General features: G+C 47.8%; 3 protein-coding genes across 4 annotated transcripts in view; 2 read left to right on the forward strand and 1 right to left on the reverse strand.

The window, feature by feature from the left end:
* LOC6589944 (semaphorin-2A) overlaps positions 1–21,559 on the reverse strand; it is a 45,031-nt gene that overhangs the window by 6,777 nt on the left and 16,695 nt on the right. Inside the window, exons 3-6 of the mRNA XM_026986364.1 lie at positions 2,722–2,809; positions 1,474–1,525; positions 458–526; positions 107–214 (exon numbers count right to left, since the gene is read on the reverse strand). Coding sequence (XP_026842165.1) covers positions 107–214; positions 458–526; positions 1,474–1,525; positions 2,722–2,809 — 317 coding nt within the window. The remainder of the gene's footprint in view (positions 1–106; positions 215–457; positions 527–1,473; positions 1,526–2,721; positions 2,810–21,559) is intronic.
* LOC6589945 (NADP-dependent malic enzyme) lies at positions 1,538–5,837 on the forward strand. Of its 2 annotated transcripts, XM_026986363.1 has the most exons (5): positions 1,538–1,564; positions 3,789–3,893; positions 3,946–5,142; positions 5,203–5,497; positions 5,554–5,837. In XM_026986363.1, exons 1-5 carry the CDS (start codon positions 1,553–1,555, stop codon positions 5,727–5,729), a joined length of 1,785 nt encoding a protein of 594 aa, XP_026842164.1. In that variant the 5' UTR covers positions 1,538–1,552; the 3' UTR covers positions 5,730–5,837. The 2 variants fall into 2 exon arrangements, with proteins under 2 accessions (XP_026842164.1, XP_002015973.1); XM_002015937.2 differs by lacking the exon at positions 1,538–1,564 and having other exon boundaries at positions 3,752–3,893.
* Positions 5,829–8,078, forward strand: LOC6589946 (NADP-dependent malic enzyme). The gene is made up of 4 exons (XM_002015938.2): positions 5,829–5,987; positions 6,064–7,260; positions 7,309–7,603; positions 7,665–8,078. The coding sequence occupies exons 1-4, from the start codon at positions 5,844–5,846 to the stop codon at positions 7,820–7,822; spliced, it is 1,794 nt and encodes a 597-aa protein (XP_002015974.1). The 5' UTR covers positions 5,829–5,843; the 3' UTR covers positions 7,823–8,078.

Consider the following 21,559-nt stretch of genomic DNA (forward strand, 5'->3'; position numbering starts at 1 on the left):
GTTGACTTTAATTTTGGGCACAAGACGACGACTGCCTTCAAACTTGACTGACATTCACAATTAGTCAGTCAGTCAGTCGCACAATCCTTTCCCCTCGTATACTCACATTTATAACGTAATCCTTGGGATTGTGGGCATTCGTGCCGCACACATAGAGTCGATGCCCGTTGAAGTTCATTGGCTGGATGACGCGTATGTGATTGCGGCACTCCACCTTCTTGTCCGGTTGCCATTTGATAGATTTTTAGTGTAATTGTAGTACGTATAAATGTTGGAAAATCAAAGTTTTAAGGGAAATCAAAAATTGAAGATGCAAATGGAAATGGAAATGGGAAATGGCAAAGGCCGTGTCATGAGTACAGGTCACAATTTCGTACATGCTTAGGTCAGAGGATAATACTATATCGTACGGGTATTCATATTTATGCAAGGCCTTATGAATGGCATTCAGACTCACCTCCCGCTTCCCCTTGGACACGCAGTTCAGAATGTCGGAGCCGGTGGGTTCCAGGATGAGGACATCGCGCTGTAAAACAAATCGAACCAGGGTGAAATTTCTGTCTCCAATGTTTATTGAAAGCGTGCTGGAATGCCATGTTGCGGCGGTGGCACGCAGCACTGTGTTTTCTTTTGGTCGCACAAACATTCTTCTTGTCTCCACACTGAGGGAAAGCGCTTAGAAATGTATTAGCTTGATTACAACTAATAGAAATATTGAACAAGCCCTTTCAAGGCTATTTCCAGGCATTCTTCCAGTGTTCAGTATCTGTGTTTGTCTATTTTTCTACTTCCCTTTCTTTCAGTGTACTGTATCTGTGCTTGTCTAGCTTTGTACGTATCTCACGTTGAGCATTTGTTTATTTAATTCGTTTTTTTTTTTTTTTGTCCGACAGCACATTTGATTCGGCAATGAATCTCCCTTTCCAGCGAGTGATTCAATAAATTTTGAAACCATTTGAGCAAAATTCCTTGCCAAAGTGAAAGCCACAAATCAATGGAAGAGAGAAGTGTGGAGAAAGAGGAAAAGGAAAAGCCATCGACTGACAATTTTTATGCTTGACATATAGACACAATATCCGGTGCCTGCTGGATGGATGCACTTTCCCACTTTCCACTTGCACTTGCCTCGGCCATCGCCGGCGAGAGAGTGTCAGTCCTTTGGGGCGGAGGCGGGCCTCGACTTGAAATGGAATGGAATTCCTTCGGCGACCCGCTCAGAAGTCAGCACAAATAATTGCTGTTAAAAGCATTTGCTCCTGCCTCCTGCCTCCTGCCAGCTGGTCACGAGATGTCTCCGGAGGAGTAGGAGCCATGGCCCTAGATTGCAAAAAAAACTCAACTCAACGTAAAACGCTTGAACGGACAGAGGCGGATATTGACAGTTGAAGATGGAATCATTAAAGTGCAATTGTGTGCTGTCACAGGACGACGCTGAAAATGCTTTCCCCGAGACACTTAGAGAAGGACTCTTACCTCGCATATCGATTGGCTTATGTTGCGCAGATTCAGCCGAAAGATCCGATCCCTGCAGGAGAACAGAAAAAAGATACAAATGATTAGTCAGGTAAATGATTAAAGAGGCAAACTTTGTCGCAGCACAGGACACATTCGACACTCGACACACGACACACGACCTAATCCCCGACTCGTGGCATCATCCGACCAGACGATAGGTTAATGCCACACCAGTTGCCACCTGTCTGGGTCGGGGCAGAGGTTGCGGATGTCAATGTCTTTTTATTTTGAAAAATTGCCAAGCCAGAAGCTGGTAGATGCACCTGCTGTGCGGCCTGTCAAGCCCTGCCAGCGTACTTATTGCAGTCACTGTGCCTTGATTGATTGATATGTCGAATGTCGCAATATTGCGTGTCCATATTCCAGAAGAGGCTCAACTTCGAGCGGCAGAGGCAGCGACAGAGGCAGCGGTTGTGGAAATGGAAATGGCTGCGGCATCGCCACTTTCCGGCCACTAGAAACTTCTGGCGGCGACCAGGGAAAAAACAAAAGGAACGCACGTTCGGACGGAAAAGGGGTGGAGTGTAGGGCGTGTTTTATGTAGTTGGTGGCAGAGTTTTTGGGTAGCGCTTTCCCCCGACAACTCAGAAACCATTAATCTTCATTTCCATGGCCAGCCAAGGGGCAACGTGGCATGGGGAATGGTGGATGGGGTGTGAGTCCTAGGAGCCCGGGTAACAATCGCTGATGATGCCAACGCCACCGACGACGAGTGCTGCCAGCTGTGGCTGCTCCTGCTCCTGCTCCTGGGGTAAGCGGCATTCGAGTCAAGTGGTAATTTTGGTTACTTTGTTTGCCAGCTCCAGAGGTTCCAGAGGTTCCCCGTCCCCTTTCCATAACCCTTAGCAACCGCAACCGTTAAAATGCGGCACTGCTCAACTTACCACAGACAAATGAGCAGACGAGGAGCCAGCCCCGTTGTCAAATTGCAGACCATGCCCCACACTTTGCTCCATGCACCCTCCACCCGTTCGGGCATTAATTCATAATTATGTATGCCGACAGCGTGGCCGCGTGGGTCTCTGCTCCCTGGTCCCTGGCTAAAATATGAATGAAATATGCACCCCTAAATGCGTTGAGGCTACCAAGTAGGCAGCCATCTCGCCCGTCTCAACCCACCACATCACATCTTCCACACCGGAACTTTCTAATTATTCTAGGGAGGGAGGGTTTTCCCCATTTTCTGGAGGAAATCTGTCCACTTACATGGCGCCCACATAGAGGGCATTGTTGCGCTCATCCATATAGAAGGTTCTGTAGTGCAGCGGTCCGCAGCTAAAGTCTTTGACGTGATCTGTAAAGAGCAAACGGGAGAGAGAGGGTCATTAAGTATACGCACTGTATTCGGTTCATTGATTTAAAGAAATCGAGAGTGAGCCCGAAGTTAATTAAAGCTTAATGAAACTGTCAGCAGCAGTTAAGCAGCAACTAATTAAACTATTATAATTTAGCACACACACAAAGTTAATTTATGGAAGGCTGGGGGGAGAGTCAGTGCCAAAAAGGAAGCACACAACACAAAAGCCTTGGCCCAGGGTCCTGTTCCCTGTCCCCTGTCTCCTGTCCCTGCCCTTGCATATTTGACACTGACAGTGTCACGTAGCCTCTACCCAGATATGTCACGTGCTGAGGCCCAGGATCCAGACACAGCCCAAAGGCAGTGACAGAGACAAAGAGACAGCCCCAACCGTGCAGTGGAGTCGATCCCTGCTCCAGTTCGTGAGTCGCAAAAAGTTGCACCGCTGTCAATGTCATTAACAAAAGATTGAGGCATTTAGCTGAAATTTTTACGACATTAAGTTGTCAACTAATTTGGCACAATTAGTAAAACAACACACAAAAATACTCCAGCACACCCGCGCACAAAAGGCAAGGACGAACGGGGCCGGGCCGGACAGGACAGGACAGGACAGGACAGGACAACTTTGTTTTTTTATTTGAAGCAAAGCCCAAGCAAATCCTTTGATGGCATCGCTAAGAGTCATTTGTGTTGACTTCTCCACTTTCCTTTTGTCCCGGTCATTGGTCATTGACGACGACGACGACCCTTAATGGGCTGGGAACAACAATAGCAGTAACAAAAGTGATTTCCATAAGAATACCTAATGAATGATATACTCGGGCACAGACTGTGTCACAGTCAAGTTTTTCAGCCTTTAACCTTATGCAAATGAATGCAAAGTTGGCCAAGAGTTTTGGGTTTATTTCCCTTGAATTATTTTTCGATTTCTTTTGCAATGGCTTTCTCCAAATTCTATTTTGCCGTACAACAGCGGCTACATCTGTCCCAGAACCAGAACACTGCCAATAAGAGTCGACACCACCATGATATCGTCCGACCTCCCGTTACAACCGTTCTGGACGCCAAAAATAACAAGGTATATATCCTTTTGTTTCGATTCAATACTTCCTTAATTTTTTTGTTGACAGGGTCTGAATTTCACCATTGAAGAGCGGCAGAGCCTGCAGGTGCACGGCCTGTTTCCAGCGGCGTTCCGCACCATGCAGGAGCAGGTGTTCGCCGTTGCGGCAAACTTCCATGCGCGTGCCACGAAAATTGGACGGTACCGCTACCTGAGATCCCTGCGAAAGCGGCACGAGCGCTTGTACTTCCGCTTCCTGTCAGAGCACCTCGAGGACGTGCTGCCCGTGATCTACACACCCACCGTGGGCGTGGCCTGCACCATATTCGGTATGATATACCGGGGTCCCATGGGCTTGTATGTGACCAAGAATGATCGCGGCCATGTGGCCGAGGTGTTGAGAAATTGGCCAGAGCCCGACATCAAGGCGGTGTGCGTGACGGATGGCGAACGCATCCTGGGCCTGGGAGACCTCGGAGCCAATGGGATGGGCATCACTGTCGGAAAGCTGGAGCTCTACACGGCCCTCAGCTGCGTGCCGCCGCACCACCTGCTGCCCGTCTGCCTGGACGTGGGGACCAACAACGAGGAGCTGCTGGCCGATCCCATGTACATTGGGACGCGAGATAAGCGGCTGAGGGGCAAGAAGTACGATGAGCTCGTGGACGAGTTCATGCAGGCTGTCGTCCAGACCTGGGGTCGCAGAACCCTCATCCACTTCGAGGACTTTGCCACGCCAAACGCCTTCAAGCTCATAGAGCGGTACCAGCACAAATACTGCTGCTTCAACGACGACATTCAGGGCACGGCTGCTGTGGGACTGGCCGGCCTCCTGGCCGTCGAGCGGGTCACCAAGAAGAAGTTGGACAAACACGTTATCGTCTTCGCCGGTGCGGGCAGTGCCGCAATGGGCGTGGCGGGGCTCCTGGTCAAGGAGCTAAAGTCCCGAAAGCTGGACGAGAAGCAAATCGCAAAGAACATTTACGTATTCGATCAGAATGGTCTGATTGTGAAGAGCAGAACGGATGTGGCGCCGCCCATTCAACCGTACGTCAAGGACATGCCCCACATCAAAGCTTTGGACGAGGTTGTGGAGAAGGTGAAGCCGTCTATCCTGATAGGTGCCACCAGCATGACGGGACTCTTCTCGGAGAAGATCCTGCGGTGCATGGCCGCCAATAACGAGCGCCCCGCCATCTTTGCCTTCTCCAATCCCACCAGCAAGGCGGAGTGCACGGCCGAGCAAGCCTACAACTTCACAGAGGTGAATTCTCAGTAGATTTGACTATATTCGGGGCTCTTGAATGTCCTCCCCTCTCCATAGGGTCGCGCCCTGTTCTCGGCGGGGTCTCCTTTTCCGCCTGTGACGGTCAATGGTAAACGCTTAACGCCCGGACAGGCCAACAACTGCTTCGCCTTTCCCGGCATTGGACTGGGGGCGATGGCCGCCTACGCCAAGACCATACCCGACGAGATCTTCCTGGTGGCCGCCCACACTTTGGCGGGCTATCCCGAGGAGGAGGCGATGGCGAGCGGCAGGATCTACCCAAAGGCGACAGAGGCCAAAGATGTGGCCCTCACCATTGCCGTGGCCGTGGCCCAATATCTGTTTGACAATGGTAAGCTCCATCCGATCTATGTAAAGAGGTCTCCGTTCTCATATATCATCCCCCAGACTTGGCCCAAGTTTATCCAGTGCCGGAGAATGTGTGCGAGTTTATTGTGGCCAATCTCTACGAGCTCTGCAATGGAGATTCGTTGGTGGTGCCGTGGAAGTACCCGGATCTGCCCACAGTTCCGTTCACCGAAGGCTACAACATACCACCGAAAGATATCAAGATTTCCTTCTAATCTCTGTAATGCTCCATATAAGCAGGCGTTTTCTTTTGGAGATCGATCACCATTGGGAATGGGTTTTTGTATTCGATATTAAAAATTCTCTGTTGAGATTCAAAGACATATCTAATGACGTTTTCCAAGCTGCGTCCTTTGCCTCGGCTAGTTTCACACCTCAGACCGCTTGGGCGAATGTTGCAGGTGCACAACGATGCCAGCAGTCACGTGGTGCGACCAGATTGGCACACCATCACGGACGGTCGATGGAACAAGGTGAGTGAATGAAAGGGAAAGTGGAAGGAAAGCCTCCAGAATCTGATACGCCTATCGTCCATCGCCCATCGCTCAGGGCCTGAGTTTCACCATTGAGGAGCGACAGCGTCTGGGCGTCCACGGACTGTGGCCGTGCTCGACACGCAACATGGAGGAGCAGCTGTACGCCGTGGGGATAAACTTTCAGGCGCGCAAGGACAACATCAGCAAGTTCACGTACATCAACTCGCTGTCGCAGCGGCACCAGCGGCTGTTCTACCGCTTTCTCAGGGACTACACGGAAGCTGTGCTGCCCGTCATATACACGCCGACGGTGGGGGAGATCATCACCTCGTTCGGGCTGCACTTCAAGTATCCCGATGGCCTGTACATCACTATTTTCGACCGGGGCCACATCAGGGACGTGCTCACAAACTGGAAGGCGAAGCATGTCCGGGCCATGTGCGTCACGGACGGGGGTCGCGTCTTGGGGCTAGGCGACATGGGGGCCAACGGCATGGGCATATCCATTGGCAAGATTGCCCTGTACACCGCCTTGGCTGGGGTGCCGCCGGATCAGCTGCTGCCCGTCTGCCTGGATGTGGGCACCGACAACGAGGAGCTGCTCGGCGATCCGCTCTATGTGGGAGCGCGGATAAAGCGCGTCCGCGGCGCAGAGTACGAGGATTTCGTTAACGAGTTCATGGAGGCTGCGGTGGACACCTTTGGCACGGACACCTTCATCCACCACGAGGACTTTGCCACGCCCGATGCGATCAAGTTCCTGAAGAAGTATCAGTACTCCTACTGCTGCTTCAACGACGATGTTCAGGGCACAGGCGCCACCGGACTGGCCGGCATGCTCAACGTGGAGCGTGTGACCAAACGGAAGCTGCAGGACATGGTCTTTCTGTTTGCCGGAGCAGGGAGTGCCGCCCTTGGCATTGCCAATATGCTGCTCACGGCCCTGAAAAGCCGAGGTCTCACCTCCGAGGAGGCTGCCAGCAAAATTTATCTGTTCGACCAGAACGGTCTCGTGACGTGCGCATCGGAAAAGATTGAGGCGCAGGCCAGGAAGTTTGCCAAGCCCATGGATCCGATCAAAGACCTCGCCGCTGCGGTGGACCATCTGAAGCCCTCGATTCTCTTGGGGGCCACTGGCGTGGGTGCACTCTTCTCCGAGCAGGTGCTCCGATCATTGGCAAAACACCAGGAGCGACCTGCCGTGTTTGCGCTCTCAAACCCCACCAACAGGACCGAGTGCACGGCCGAGCAGGCCTACAATTTCACAGAGGTACAGCCAAAGATCTTTCCGTTCTGCTCTACATATGATTTTCCTTAGGGTCGAGTGCTGTTCTGTTCGGGATCGCCGTTTCCGCCCGTGGTGTTCAATGGCAAGCGCTTCACACCCGCGCAGGCCAACAATTGTCTGGTGTTTCCGGGAATAGCTTTGGGGGCAATTTGTGCACGGGCCCGCTTTCTGCCGGACGACGTCTACTCCGAAGTGGCCGTCACGCTGGCCAAGAGCACCTCCGAGGAGCGACTGGCCGCCGGCAGCTTATATCCCGCCATCAAGGAGGCCCACTCCTTGGCCTTGGACGTGGGCGTCACCGTGTGCCAGTATCTGTTTGAAAACGGTAGGATTTAGCTTTGGTTTCGATCGTTTTCCGTGACTGATTTCCTTTCGGGCTTCTGCAGGCCTGTCAAATATCTATCCCGTGCCCAAGGATGTGTGCGAATTCGTTCAGAAAACTCAGTACAGACTGGTGTACGAGAGCGCTCTGCCGCCCACCTGGCCGTATCCTGATTTTCCTGCCTGTCAAGGCAAAGATTGCAAAGCGAAGCCTCTTTTGTAATTAGATACAACTCCCACACAGATACTCACACCTGCACACATTCAGATACTCGTGTATCTGGTTCTCTGAGAATGGAGGAGGCGGTAAATGCTCGACATTTTAACGTTATTATTGTCCTGTCAACGAGGGACATTGACATGCCGCCTGCTCTGGCTGCTCTCGCTGCTCGGCGAGTCTGTTTGTGTATGCGCATGTGTATCTGTGTGTGTATCCTGCTGATTTGCATATAAAATAGGACGAAATGTCTGCTGCTCACCAAAAATGTCAATCAATTTCTTTCTTTTCCCTCTCGTCTCTCGCTCTGCTTTTGGTCTACCCTACAGTTGTGGTGCTTGAGGGTATATTGTTGGGCAGGAAAAGCCTCCGACCATACAAAACTCACAGATACTATATTTTTTCCCATACTTTCATCTATTTTCGATTAATTTCCAAGAGAATTCTTTAGAAATTTTCCCAGTAAGGGGTATCTTTGGTTAGTAGATCCGACAATATATCTTTCATTCTTGCTTAAACGCTCCACAAACACACAAACACACACACGACACACACACACACACAACGAGGGAGCGAAAGGACGTGCATGCATTAAAAAGCAATTGGTGTTAAAAGAGCAGTCAGGCGGCAGTCGCACGTTGTCTCCCTCTGCCTCCGACTCTCCCTCTGCCCCTGGTCTGCCTGCCTGTCTATCAGCTTGGCATTGGCATGTGCCTGCTCCTCTTCTCCCCACATCCTGGTATCCCGCCACACACACAGAAACTTGCCACGATGTTGATGTTGTCGATGTGGAGACATCTCCAACCCAAAGATGGGGCAGGAGATGGTGCATAAAAAAAGGCAAGGCAAAAATGTGAAATCATTTTCTTCAACTGACAGCTGTCAAAATATTTGCTCTCTGTCAAAGTGCGTCCCTTTGCCGCGTGAGTCCTTGTGTGTCCTCGTGGCCTTGCAGCGCCTGGAACTGCCATTTTAATATTCATTACTTCACACTTTAATACACCCCCCACTCGCATAACGTTGACCAGGGACCACATTTGGCTGCTGCCCCACCAATCAATACTCCGCCATGCCTCGTTCGGGAGTGGAGAATCTTTAAGTGGCGGCGGAGCCAAAACAGATCTCGGAGCGCTCTCGTTCGTTACGGTTAGCTTGGCTTATAGAATTTAATTGGCCATAAAAATGTATGCGGCTTGTTGAACGTGGCTAAATCGTAAATTTCCGCAGCTGAAGGGCGGCAGCTTTGCCCCACACCAGCATCGATTTACGCCCCACAATGGGGCTCTAAATTTAAATGCCAGCGGCAAAGGTTAAGGGTTCTTTTTTCACTAGATTATATGACGCGTCAGCGAATAAATTATAGCCCAGATAAACCAAATAAAAGAGGAGCTAAACAGGGTCCTCTTTCCCCACTAAAGTTCCGTTTGGGTTTTGTTGGTAATTGTTGAACGTGGTTTCATATTTGCATGGCTTTATTTCTTTCTCTCCTCCTGGCTCTGTTATCAATCTGGCCAAGCCTAAGCCTTAAATAGGCCAGAGGAGGGCCTGTGGTCAAAAGCCAAAGCTCACTTGACTGTGTACAGTCGATAAGTAGCCTCAATAAACACAAAATTCTACTCAGACTTGCTTCGGTTACGGCTTCTGTTGCTGCTTGCTGGCACTAAGGAAAAGCCGATGCTCTGCTGCCGACCGCTACTTCATTTTTTTGAAGATTTTCATTTATCTGCTGAGATAGATAAAACCGGCCACAGAGCCAGGTCAGAGGAAAAACTGAAGGCCAGAAAGCAAGTAGCACTTGGATCCATTTAGGCGAATTTTTCAAGCATTAAATTTGCGTTTACGTTACGTATACTTAACTTCCAGTGGCAACGACAGAGCAGGGGCTGGGGAATGTGGCAGCTGTATCCTGGGCAGGTAAATGAAAAATATTCCCTCTTTTTCGTGGAGCCAAATGGATTTTACATCATTTGTCTTAGCCAGGCCAAGAGCGAGCTGCTCTCTTGTCTCCTTCAAACACATACACAGGTGTGTGTCTCTGGCTCTGCCTGCCTCTCCATATGGTCACAGTTTTTGGACCAACTTTTCTTTGCCACTCCCCGCCTTCCATATGGAAGCCTCTTCTACTCGTATCTATGCGGTTCGCACAGTCAACAGTTTTGTTTTGCTGCGTCCTCCATTGTGTTGTGTGTTGTGTGTGTGTTTGCGGCCACATAAATGCCGCGCAACGCCCACTGAAAGCCCCCCATCCATAGTCCCTTTCCCTTGCCCCACACTCTTCTGTTGTTTGTAGAGAAATTTTTCTTATCTCCACTTTGCATGCCGCACAGTGTTTTTTTTTCCTCTGGGCCCTGATTCCCTTACGTTACGTTTCATTTTGTTCTTTCTTTTTTCCAGACGAACTGAGTCAGCACTTAATTTTTATTTGATTCTCGTCTCAGTTGCGGTTCAGCTGCTTGACTTGCCACTCCGCTGCGGAGTGGGAGTCCGGGAGTCCTGACAGTCCCTGGAGTCGAGAGACAAGCGTGAGAGAGAGAGTGCGTAATTTTGTATGGCGTTAATTTAACAATGATTGGCTTTCCACCAGCCACAGCAAAGGAAAACTGCTTTTCTGTACACTGAACTGCCAGGGCAGTGGAATTTTATGAAGACAAATGCCAGGACACCCCACAGAAGAAGGGTCAATAGAGCGCCTTGATGTGATGGCTAGACAGGTGAGGCACTTGCCAGAGTCTTATTATTGCAGGTACCTATGGAATTTTGGGGACTTCAAGGAAGTGCAAACAAAAAAGGACAAAAGGCTTTGGCTTTCAGTTCCAAAAGATAATTATAACAGTCGGAACAGAGGGAAGACGTTCGCAATTCCTTTGCTCGTTCCTCGATTCTTCTCTTCAATGTACCTTAAAGATATATATTGCCTGGATGCATTTGGATTTGCATTAGCTTTGGGGAAGAGTTACCCGAAGCCAAGTCGGGTCGCAGTCCCAGCTGCCATGCATCAAGCTTATCTCTGTTTCTGCAGCAGTCGCACTGTCGCACAAATCTCCAGCCATTTACCAATGTCCTGGCACTGCCAATGGTCTCTTGTACCCTTGTACCTGCATATAAATATGTGTTCGATATTTAACAGCTTCCAGTTGAATGCGCCAGCCCGCCCAGCAGATGGAGATGCAGAGACGGCTGCAGCGATGGAGATGGAGATGTAGATGTCTCCTTCGACATATGCAAAGTTTGCTACTGGCGGAGGGGCTTAAATTTGGCTTTGGCTTTGGGGCAAGTTTGCTCACTGCGCAGCATTGTGTATTCTGTTGCTCCGGTTCGTGTTCATGGGGCAGTACAAATAGCTGCCGCTGTCGCTGTCGCTGCTGCTGCTGCTTCACAGTAAAAATCCAATAAGGTAAACGGTAAACAGGATGCCCCGTCCATTGTGCCTCACACTGTGTGTGTGTGTGTAAGTACCTGGCATTTGTGTTGAGCACGTTCGTACCTTATGTGGGATTTAGTTTTAGACTTCATTTTACTGCGCTGCGCTTTTGGTTTCATTTTGTCTCTACCCCTGTCTCTCTTACACACTCTCTCTCTCTCTCTCTCTCTCTCTCTCTCTCTCTTTTGTGTGTTCTTCTTTATGCCATTTTATGATGGCAGTTGCATAAAAAGTAGAGGACAAAAAGGCAAAGAGAAAGAGAGGCTTTCTTTTGGGGATATCGAACATCTATGTACCCTCGCAGATTCCCCGTTCGCTTGATGCCTTTTTTGAAGCGCAAACATTTTTTTAAGGTCATATGACCCTTTCCGGAAGGGTATCCACATATAGAAAGAGCCAAAAGGAGGCAGCGACGACGACGACACAGAAATGGATAGTAAAAATAAAGCCATAGACATGGCTGCCACTGCCACTTGAGTCCCATGTAGGTTCACTCAGCCAAACACAGACACATATACAGATACACAGCGACACAGATATAAAGGGAAAGAGAGAGACAGAGAGAGACAGAGAGAGATACAAACACAGATACACCGACAGGAAAGCAGACAATGCCGTAATCTAAAAACACAAACGTGCAATTCTCTGCTTACTGTAAATGTGGTAACACACACACACACTCACACATAGATAGAGCCTCTGTGTGCACACTACCGACTAGCGACTCCCGACACGAAATGGCGTGGGAATATATTACAAGTTGGTTTACACGAGAAGTATGTCAGTGGCTGTCCAAGGAGAGGGAAGGACGGAAGCCATGGACAAACTTTAAGCACTCGACGAGCAACAATTTTTAAAGAGGGCTCACAGGGCTCACAAAGCTCACCGGGCTCCTGGGGAGATATTCCACTTGGATCTGGCTGGGACTAGCCCTAATCCCAGAACTGGTCCCAGTCTCCTCTCAGAGGAAGCTGCTCGCTCAATTGGGGCAGCATGAACATAATTCAGCTGGCGGAAATTTTACGTCTTCATCGGAAGAGCCAGTGGAAATGGATGCAATGCTTGTTGCAACTGCAGCAAGAGGAAACATTAGCAAGTCTAGACACCTACGTCATGCGTCAGCAGCAGCAACAGCAGAAATAGCCGAAAAAACGTGCCGGAGCAGCAGCAGCAGCAGCAGAAGCAGTAGAAGGATCCCAGTGAAAAGCCAAGAAAAAATGGAGAAAAAATGAGACGTCAAGCAGACGATGAAGTCGACGTGGTCTGACAGCCAGACAGCCATCGCAAGGAGCTCTCTCGCTCTGAAAAGGAGCACAGGCCGCAGGAGCATGTCTAACAGGAGCATTTGAACCTTTTGGCTTGTTTAATATGCTGAAAAATACGCCCGAATTCTCCGTTTCCTATCCACCACCCAGCAGCAAGGAAAGCGCTTGAAATGCATTTTCAAGTATTACATTTCCATTTGAATGTAACGACACATGTATTTGCGGGAAAGGCCTCAAGGGAAACTATGAAAAGGGAGAGAGAGCGAAGAGAGGGAGAGAGGAATAGGCGTGTTATTCAGGAAATTTACATAAAATTCATCTAGCGATCTGTGCTTTGAACCATTTTTAATTACATTGCATAATTGGAATTCAATATCGAAAACGCGTCGGGGTCACCACACGATGCACCTGAAATTACATTAGATTTCCGCTTCAGGCCATTGCCACACCTCCCTTCCGCGTGTGGGTGCCTGTGGGTTAGAGTGGGTTTACCACCGCATGATAACAATTTTCCAATTACCAATTTTACATATTTCGAAGCGCAAGCATAAATATTTATGGCGAGAATTTATGAAAGCTAAACGTGAGTCGAGGGTGGATTTTCCCATGTTCTTGTATCTGTGCCAATGTGCAGCGGTGGCACTGCGAAAATCTTTTGCATATTTTTTAGATGATTTGAATTTTTAAGAGCGCACTACTACATTTTACGTTCCAGCTTATCCCCGGGGCTATGTGTCACGGAGCCATGGGGGGTAAGAGCACACTATCTCTAGCTCTGGCCCTGACTCTGGCCAGCACTGTGCTTTCAGCTTCAAATGCTGCTTTATATCCCTTGGAGCACTTTCCCTGCTTTCCCTGCTATTCGTGTTTTCCCCTGGGCTCACCTGACATTGGAGCTGGGGCCACGTATGCATAGCATACATTTGAACAGTGCCTAAACCGGACGGAGCAGCAGTGGAGCAGTATGGAGGGCTGAACAAGCAAAGTTGCGGCACTTTACCTTGATTTCCCCAATGCCACTCCCCCTTGCCACATTTTGCCGCCTTTTCCTACCGCCGACCTGCCCCGACTTACCTTTTCTGACTGCGCAATTGGCCGCAATTTGTTTTCAGCTCCTAAACAAGTCGTGTTTCCCCCAGCGCCTCGAGTGCGTTGCAACTGCTAATTAATCTTCGGCCCAGGTAGTATGCCGCCAAAGTGATATGAAGTGAGTGTTCTGACTTACCCTAGACCCCGCCTCTGAGGACTTTCCGCCGCTGCCACCCCTTCACCTTTTCGTTGCGTGCCTGTGTCATTAATTAAATTACGCGAGAAAAAACCCGAGAAAGTTCAAAAACACATAAATCAGTCTGAATCATTGGGGTTGTCTCTTTGTTCCTGCCGCACGACGAGAGCCAGGGGCCATGGCCAGATGGCTTTTTAGTGCCCTTGCGGGACATAACATAAATATTAGTATTCTCCGCCCCCCCCTTCCCGCACAAAAGCCACTCTCCCGATCCGCACTCACAGATAAACTCATTTAAATGTTAATGCAGCGTCAAAAGTTGTGCCAGTCTAGGAAATTGCATGCATTTTATTGGCCATTATGTGTCCATATTGAGACTCCTTTGCTGGCCCCCAGAGTGTGCCCTGAATACGCCACCCATCGGGGTGGCTGTTGGGTGGTGGTGCAGGACCTGAGCGAACTACTTCCCATCTTAGTTTAATAACTGCAACAATGTTTGCCTAACCCCTGGATGAAGGGATGCCCTGGAGTGTGTTGGCGAGGGCAAAGGTACGAACACGGGTGCGACCTCCCCCTCGGATACGTGCTCGTATCCGTGTGTGTGCCTGTCTGAATGTTAATTATGTGGAAAAACTGAACGGTACTAGATTCTTTCCTTTATTTTTTTTGGTTTCTGAAACATTTAATAGAGATGTGCAGTGCGTTTCGTGAATATGGAGACGGATACCAGTTTGAACCTAAAAAAAGAGTTCCCTGGGTTTTTCACCTAATTATCATATATAAAAGTGGCAGCTGGCTCTCCTACTGGCTGAACTAAATGCATCAATACACTTCAGCCATCGCCTGACAGTTGTTAAACGCACTGTACATCCCAATATTTGGCTTCGTGCAGTACGTATATCCGCATCGTTTATAATACACGTGAAAGTTTTTAATTAGTTGAACGACTACAATTGCAATACAACTTTAGCCGTCACGAAGTCAGACTTTATGCTGCAACTGCAGTTGCAGAAACCTTATAGCCTGCCACATGTATCCTGTATCCAGCTGTACCGCCCCCTGGCCGTGGGGTACTTCATGTTATTGTTTATAACACATTTGCTCATCATAACAGGCAACATTTTCATAAAAACATGCCAAGACAGTGGCGCCATTAACCCTGTTAATGCTGCAATTATGCGGCAAGAATTATGTTCTACAGGACCGCAAGTTTTGGGGGCAGGTGGGGCAGGGAAATGTAGCAGTGGGTAACCGCCATAAATCCAGGGCACCTTGCGCCGAAAGTTTGCGTGAAACCCGTTCGGCATAATGATGGCAAGGATACTCCACGTCGTTTCAAAGGAGTGAAGAGGATGGCAGGTGGCTTTGTGGTGCCAGAGTGCCAGAGTGCCCCTTGAAGAGGGTCTTACACAAAAGGCTGGCAACACAAATACAAATACTGAGTGGGTGGTACAATAGCGCCACTAAGTTGTAAGTTTAATTACCCACATAACCAGAGAGAACAAGGGGACCCAGGCACGAGGGCGCCGGTGTGCAGCTAGTAGAAGAACTCTCATCTAATTAGGAAGACAGAGAGTCGCTCTGTCGCTCTGTCGCTCTGTCGCTCAGTCGCCCTGTGCCCTGCTCTGTCTGCATCTGACAGTCGACACAGTTGACTTGCTTTAATATATAGAGGTTGATTCCTCTTTATGATCATTTTATTGTGAACGGTGTCCGTGCGTGCACTATAATTGCATTCTGTGCGCTGTGCCACAGAGCCACAGAGCCACAGTGGCACAGAGCTCCCTCCGTTCGTGTCCGCAGACTGCCGTCATATAAATCGTAAAAATACTGAAAAATAATCATCATAAAAGACAAACAAGAGGCCATGAGGCACGCAAGGTGTTCTGGCTCTTAGCCCTCTCTTATCCCTGATATTATTTAAGTTTTTATGTCCTTTCTTTTGCGTTTGGGTGTCGTGTCCTTAGCTCTGGATATATAAACATAAATCATTTGACTTGTTTGCCCTGCCCTGCCATGCTCTGCTCTGCTCTGTCCTCTGTCCCCTGGAAGGTGTCCTCTTCCGTTCGCTTCTTCATTTACTCATTAGATCTGGGGCATTCTCTCCCTGCCCAAAGACTCCCCCTCTGTGCGCATTCTTTTGGCGTTTTTGTCGCTTTCATAACACAAAGCACATAATAATATGCTTATTTTAAGGATACACCTTTTGTGTCAACATTCGGCCACGTTCTCTCTCTCTTTCTCGTCCTTTCTTTGCCCTGTCAGCAGCATTCTGTGGCAGCGGCACAGCAACTGGCCTCGACGTTGATTGGCAGCGGCCTGTGGTTTGGGTTCGTGTGTCTACTGCCTGATATTTTCCTAATTTTCAACACGTTTGCTTCCTCTTCGCGGGAAACACGCCCTGGGGCCGACTGAAGTAGTAGTATCGTATCTATTTCGTGACAAAAGGCAACTTTAACTTTTCTTAACAGCCAAACCGAACGAAAGCGAGCCAAACGCAAGACCAAGGCTGAGTGAGAGCTGAAGTTGGAGTTGTAGGCAGTTTTCCTACACCTGGAAAAGTATGCTAACGCTTTGCGACACGCACACGTTGGGCAGGCGGCTTTGGGCCTTTTGGCGTTCCATATGCGCATAACTTGGCACCTCGACCAGACACGCTGCCACGTCAGCGATGCCCCGAGTGCGTGCGACACACATAGCTCCAGGCGCCCATGAGTTGGACACAGAACGGCTTTAAGAGCAGGCTTTAAGTCCCACAGCTTCCATCAGCTTCCTTCATCTTGGCCCCCCCTTTGCTGCTTCAGGGTTGAAATGCGTGTAGCTTTGACGACGCGTGGCCTAAATTGTTTCAAATTGCAGGACAGAGCACCTTGCTACCTTAATCCGCAACTATGCCGTGGTTCCGTGTCGCTCTCTCTCCTTCTCTATTTGTGTATGTGTGTTTGGAGCTCAGGCATTTCCGGCAGCTCATTTCCGTTTCACCTCAATCGGGAAGACCAGAAAAAATAAAAGCTTCCCAGCCGCACAGCAGAAATAAAACTCATGTAGCACTAAAAAAAGAACGAAGAAAAGTATAAAGGGAACTCCGGGGACCACATGCAACGCAGCAGGTTTCAGCCGGGCTCTGCGAGAAGGGTGCATAAATTAGAGACTCTCTAGCCAGCGGTTGGAGAGGGGGAGAGCGGTGTGGTGCGGTGAGGAATGGTGCCGGGCAGGGCAAGGTTGCAGTTGACCGTAGACAGATGGCGACGGGCCGAGACACAGAAGACAATCGAGCCGAGGCATTCACCTCATCCCCGTCATCCCCCTGAGGGGTTGTGCCACACCTCAGCACTTATTCATGGGTAGAACAATTTAAAAGTTCCCCCCTCTAATTCGAAAGTGTGGCAAATTGCACCCACACCCGTACGGCGCGCCGAAGCGAAGCGAAAGAAAATTTGGCCCAAAAATTGCACGGCAATTGTAGCGGCTAAATTTCACTTTTAGCTCGGCAAAAGGTGCGCGCCATGTGCTCGAAAGGCGGCACAGAAATTGAGCGGTTACAATAACAGCAAACAACAACGGACGGAAAGGAGAATTATGCGCCAGACTGTCATGCCTCTGCCACCACCTCTATCCCCCCACGTAGCACCCTCAGTCTGCACACAATCCCCTCCCTGCCTCCCTGCCGCTTGCCTGCCTGCCTGCACATCACATGACAGCCTGGCCGGCAGTTTTCATTTTTAAATTGGCGGTTTTATGTGCAATTCGAAATGGAAATGCGAATGAGAGAGTGTTTGTGTGTGGGTGTGTGTTCTGGCATGACTAATATTTGCAAGCCAATACAAATACACTCCCACAAGCACACACGCCTTTACAGACACACACACACACACAAATACCGCCATGGAGCCACAGACAGTCTGCACTATGGTCCGAACGACCACTTTTGTTGGCCAAAACCTAATTTTTCAAAGTCAAAACTGAAACCTGGTTTTGATCGCTCTGCATTAGAAAAAGATCGACCATTAAATCTGCGTACCAGAAATTTCCATAGATGGCGCCACATTCGCAAAATCAGCTGTGCAACCCAACTGTTTTTATAGTAATGCACGTGAAGGGAAAAAGTGGCAAATTAATAACCACTTTAGATATCTCAAAAATTGAAAAACGCCAAGACGTGATTAAATTTTTTTGATGAATCTTAATCTGTCGGGTTCTTACTACGTGTTTTGAGTTTTTAACTGTCTCTAGTAGTTGTGATATCTTCGTAATTGAAGGTTAAAGTGAGGCCTTCAACATGTGCCAACTTGTAATGAAAACTAATTTTTGAAAAGGTGTACAAAGTGAGTCCTACCTACTCCCACCCTGAAACCTTTTCTGTGACGTAGATTAATAAATTCTTTTTGAAATGTATATAGTTAGATATGCCACTTTTTACCACAATTCTTGGAATTTGCATTAATAGAGCATAACCTCAAATTCGAAAATGCAGATTTGTTTGCCGAATGGAATTCAGAGAAGGGTAAAATTATCAATTATTTGAAAACGGATCTTAAGGCGACATATCATATGAAATTAATAAAGCTTTTGAAGATACCAGCAAGAAAATTTGTTACCGTTTGGCAACATACCGGAACAAATGCCGGTAAAATTCAAAGATGTTTGAACGAAAATATGTGGATTGGCCACAAGCCTTTTTTTCAATACATTTATCTTTATGTCCAAATATGCTAACTAAGTTCGTAAGGCTGTACAGGACCCAGTCGGAAAGCCGGCACATATCTCACTTAACGAGGCGTTAACCTTGCTTCTAGACAAGGATTTCGGCAATAATTTACGGAAACCTTTAAATGATTTTATTTTTATTTAAATCAAAATTTTTTTTAGTCGTGCAACGCCGTTTTCTTAAATAAAATATGCTTAATACTTTTTTTCACTATAACTAAAAATTTAAATATGCATTATTAAAAAAAGGGGCGGTGCCACACCCATTTTTTTTCTTAAATCCATTTCTTATTGATTATGTGTATCCAATACAAAAAACTAAATGAAAAAATCTTGTTCCGTTCGGGAGTTATTAATTTTGGCCAACAAAAGTGGTCGTTCGGACCATAGTGGTCTGGTTGTTGTGCGCATTAGCAAAATTTTATTGCATACTTTTGTGCGCTATTGCAATTTAATGTGCCTCGCCGCCGCTACCCCTCTGCGTTCCACACGGCAAAACCATCTGCGATCCGTGTGCGGTTTTATGCTCTACGCATAATTTTTGCGTAACAATTGAAACACACACAAAATGCGAAATGTTTCGGCTTCGAGTTGAGATTTATATTTCGCTATTAAGCCACATTTTGTGTCGAGGCACCGCCGCACACCTCACCCACCCCACCACAAAGGGAAAGTTCATTTTTCATGAAAATGGCTTCATATGATTACATATACGAGTGCGTGAGTGTGTGTGTATGCAGTACCTGTCATAACATTAAAACGCTTTCAAATGAGGCCACCATTCGATGGATTTTAATTGACGCTAAAAAACAATGACATTTGAAACTGTCGAAACTGTTAGGCGAACATCGGTTTTTAATTGAATCGCTTATCGAATGAGGTCGGTAATTTAGGCAATCCAATGGAATCGGTATCAAACGAAAATTAATAAAACGAATCAGTGCTGTGTGCAGTCCTTTTAGAGGAGAATGATTATGACATGCTGTCTGCAGTGAATTTCATTGAATTATCATATTGAATAGTTTGTAATTGTTATCGGCTGTGTATATCAGATATCAAATTGAGATATTTCTTGGTTTAATATCGCTTTAATTTTACCTACGATAATTTTGAATTATTCATTAATTATCATTTTAAGAAAATGATACCATTGCTCTTCAGTTGTGAAACGCACTGTACTTATGTATGTACCATATATGCCAGCTACTCTCATTTACATTGGGAGCTGAGACCAAAAGAAAAGTGAAAAGTATTTGTTTATCATAAATACTCCGTTTTTCTCCTCTCCCCCTCACCTTTTCTTCCTACCCCTTCCGTCCTTGTCTGTCCCATAGCATACCATATCTATATACCACTCGCCCACACATAAATGAAGTGAATATTTTCTCGCATTGATTTCGAAATGCGTGACTGTGGTTCGGCACACGCGGCGTGTGCGTATGCGTAATAAATATCGAATATCCATATGAAGAAGTTGTTTGGCCATAACTTTCTTTGTCTCTCGGCCTTTGTCTGTGGGTGTGTGAGCCTTTTGTTTCATGTTTATTATTTATTATAAATGACTGCACACCGACACACGGCCGGAGGACAATACCTCTTAAATACTGCCTTTGAGCGTGCTGAATCCGAATCCAGCTCCGCCGACGACTTGGGAGTATCTGACGGTATCGCACAGGAAACAGGTCAATCGATTCTTTTCTTTACCCCTCTCTCTCTCTCTCTCCCACTGTCTGTCTCCATTTTGGTTAGGCGTTTCTTTGTGGGGCACACAGACAGCCCCCTGCGTCGTCCGAGCATTAATTAGAAATGGGTTTTCCACTCTTTTTTCCCCCATTCTGATTGCTTTGTTATCGCTCTTCATTGTGCGTCGATTAAATGATGTGTTAATATTGCACCACCCCGCGGGTCCCACCGCTGCCAAGAAATCATGCAAAAGAGCCCCTGCCCTTAAATTGGTCAACATCCAGCCCAATCAGACCATTCCAATGCAGAAAGAGTACGCTCCATGGGGCGGGGGAGGATGACGTGACCCGGACTGCACTTAATGCAATTATTTCGCATGCCACAAAGTTTTTCTGTGCCATAAAAATGGACAATAAACCAATTTAACTTTTGCAATATGCTGTGGAACCCCACCACCAACCCTCCACGGAAGCACCCCCATAGTACCCCCGATTTTCGGCCAACTTTTTGTGCCTTATGCCAACGGTCAAAATAGTTTGGTGTCCACTCTAAAAATCGGTCTCGTATGAATGTGGCCTTCCGGGAGGCTTGGCACATCTACCCTTGGGCAAACCACCCCTTCATGCGTGTCCAGGGGCAGAGTCAGGGGTTTCGGCCATAACTTTAATATATTTCACTTGGAATATTTGTGTCCGACACCCACCCCTTCCGGGCCTCCTCCCGAACATATTTCTGTTTCTCGACCATTGTTTTTGTGGTTGGTGTGTCTAAATATGAACAGATAATTGAAATCGAGTGTAAATAAGTGCACTGAAAGGTGTCTGTGTGCAGACATTCGATTATTCATTCACTAAGGCATACTTCATGGAGAGGCGCTCGTATCCGGCATATCTGTAAGTGCAAATACCGAACCTCGAAGTTTTGCAATTTACGTCGGCTCTTAATGATTTCTAGATTCATTTCGATGGTTTGCTGGAATTTTAGTTAGCCCTTCAGGTCCTTGCTCTGCACAGAAATGTCTTTGATGGCCGTAGATAATTAAAGAGTAATCTATGTCTGTGGCTCTGGAAACTGTGACAAATATTTGCTCTGACTGTTGGGTTTTATTTCTGAATTTAGCTGTGATTGTCATTCTGACTTCTTCTCTTCCGGTTGTGGTTTTCTCGCCTGCCGATTTTCTCACCAATATTACTTCTCACCTCCTCTGAGACTTTTCCACCATTTTGGTATTTATTTTCCATTAAAACTTTAAACAATGGCATAATCGTGTAAAGTGTTTAATTAAAAGCCGACGCTTGACAACAATAACCACCGTGTGCGCGTGTGTGTGTTGTCAGTTTCTGGTGTTGATGCGCCGTGGGTCTGTTGGAGCTGCCCCAAGCCGACGGCAACCATGTGTCAGCGTCAGCGGCAACATGCATGCCGCAACAGCAGCATCCTGC

Source organism: Drosophila persimilis, unplaced genomic scaffold, assembly GCF_003286085.1.
Source record: "Drosophila persimilis strain 14011-0111.01,24,50 unplaced genomic scaffold, DperRS2 tig00000002-arrow-pilon, whole genome shotgun sequence".
NCBI lineage: Eukaryota > Metazoa > Arthropoda > Insecta > Diptera > Drosophilidae > Drosophila > Drosophila persimilis.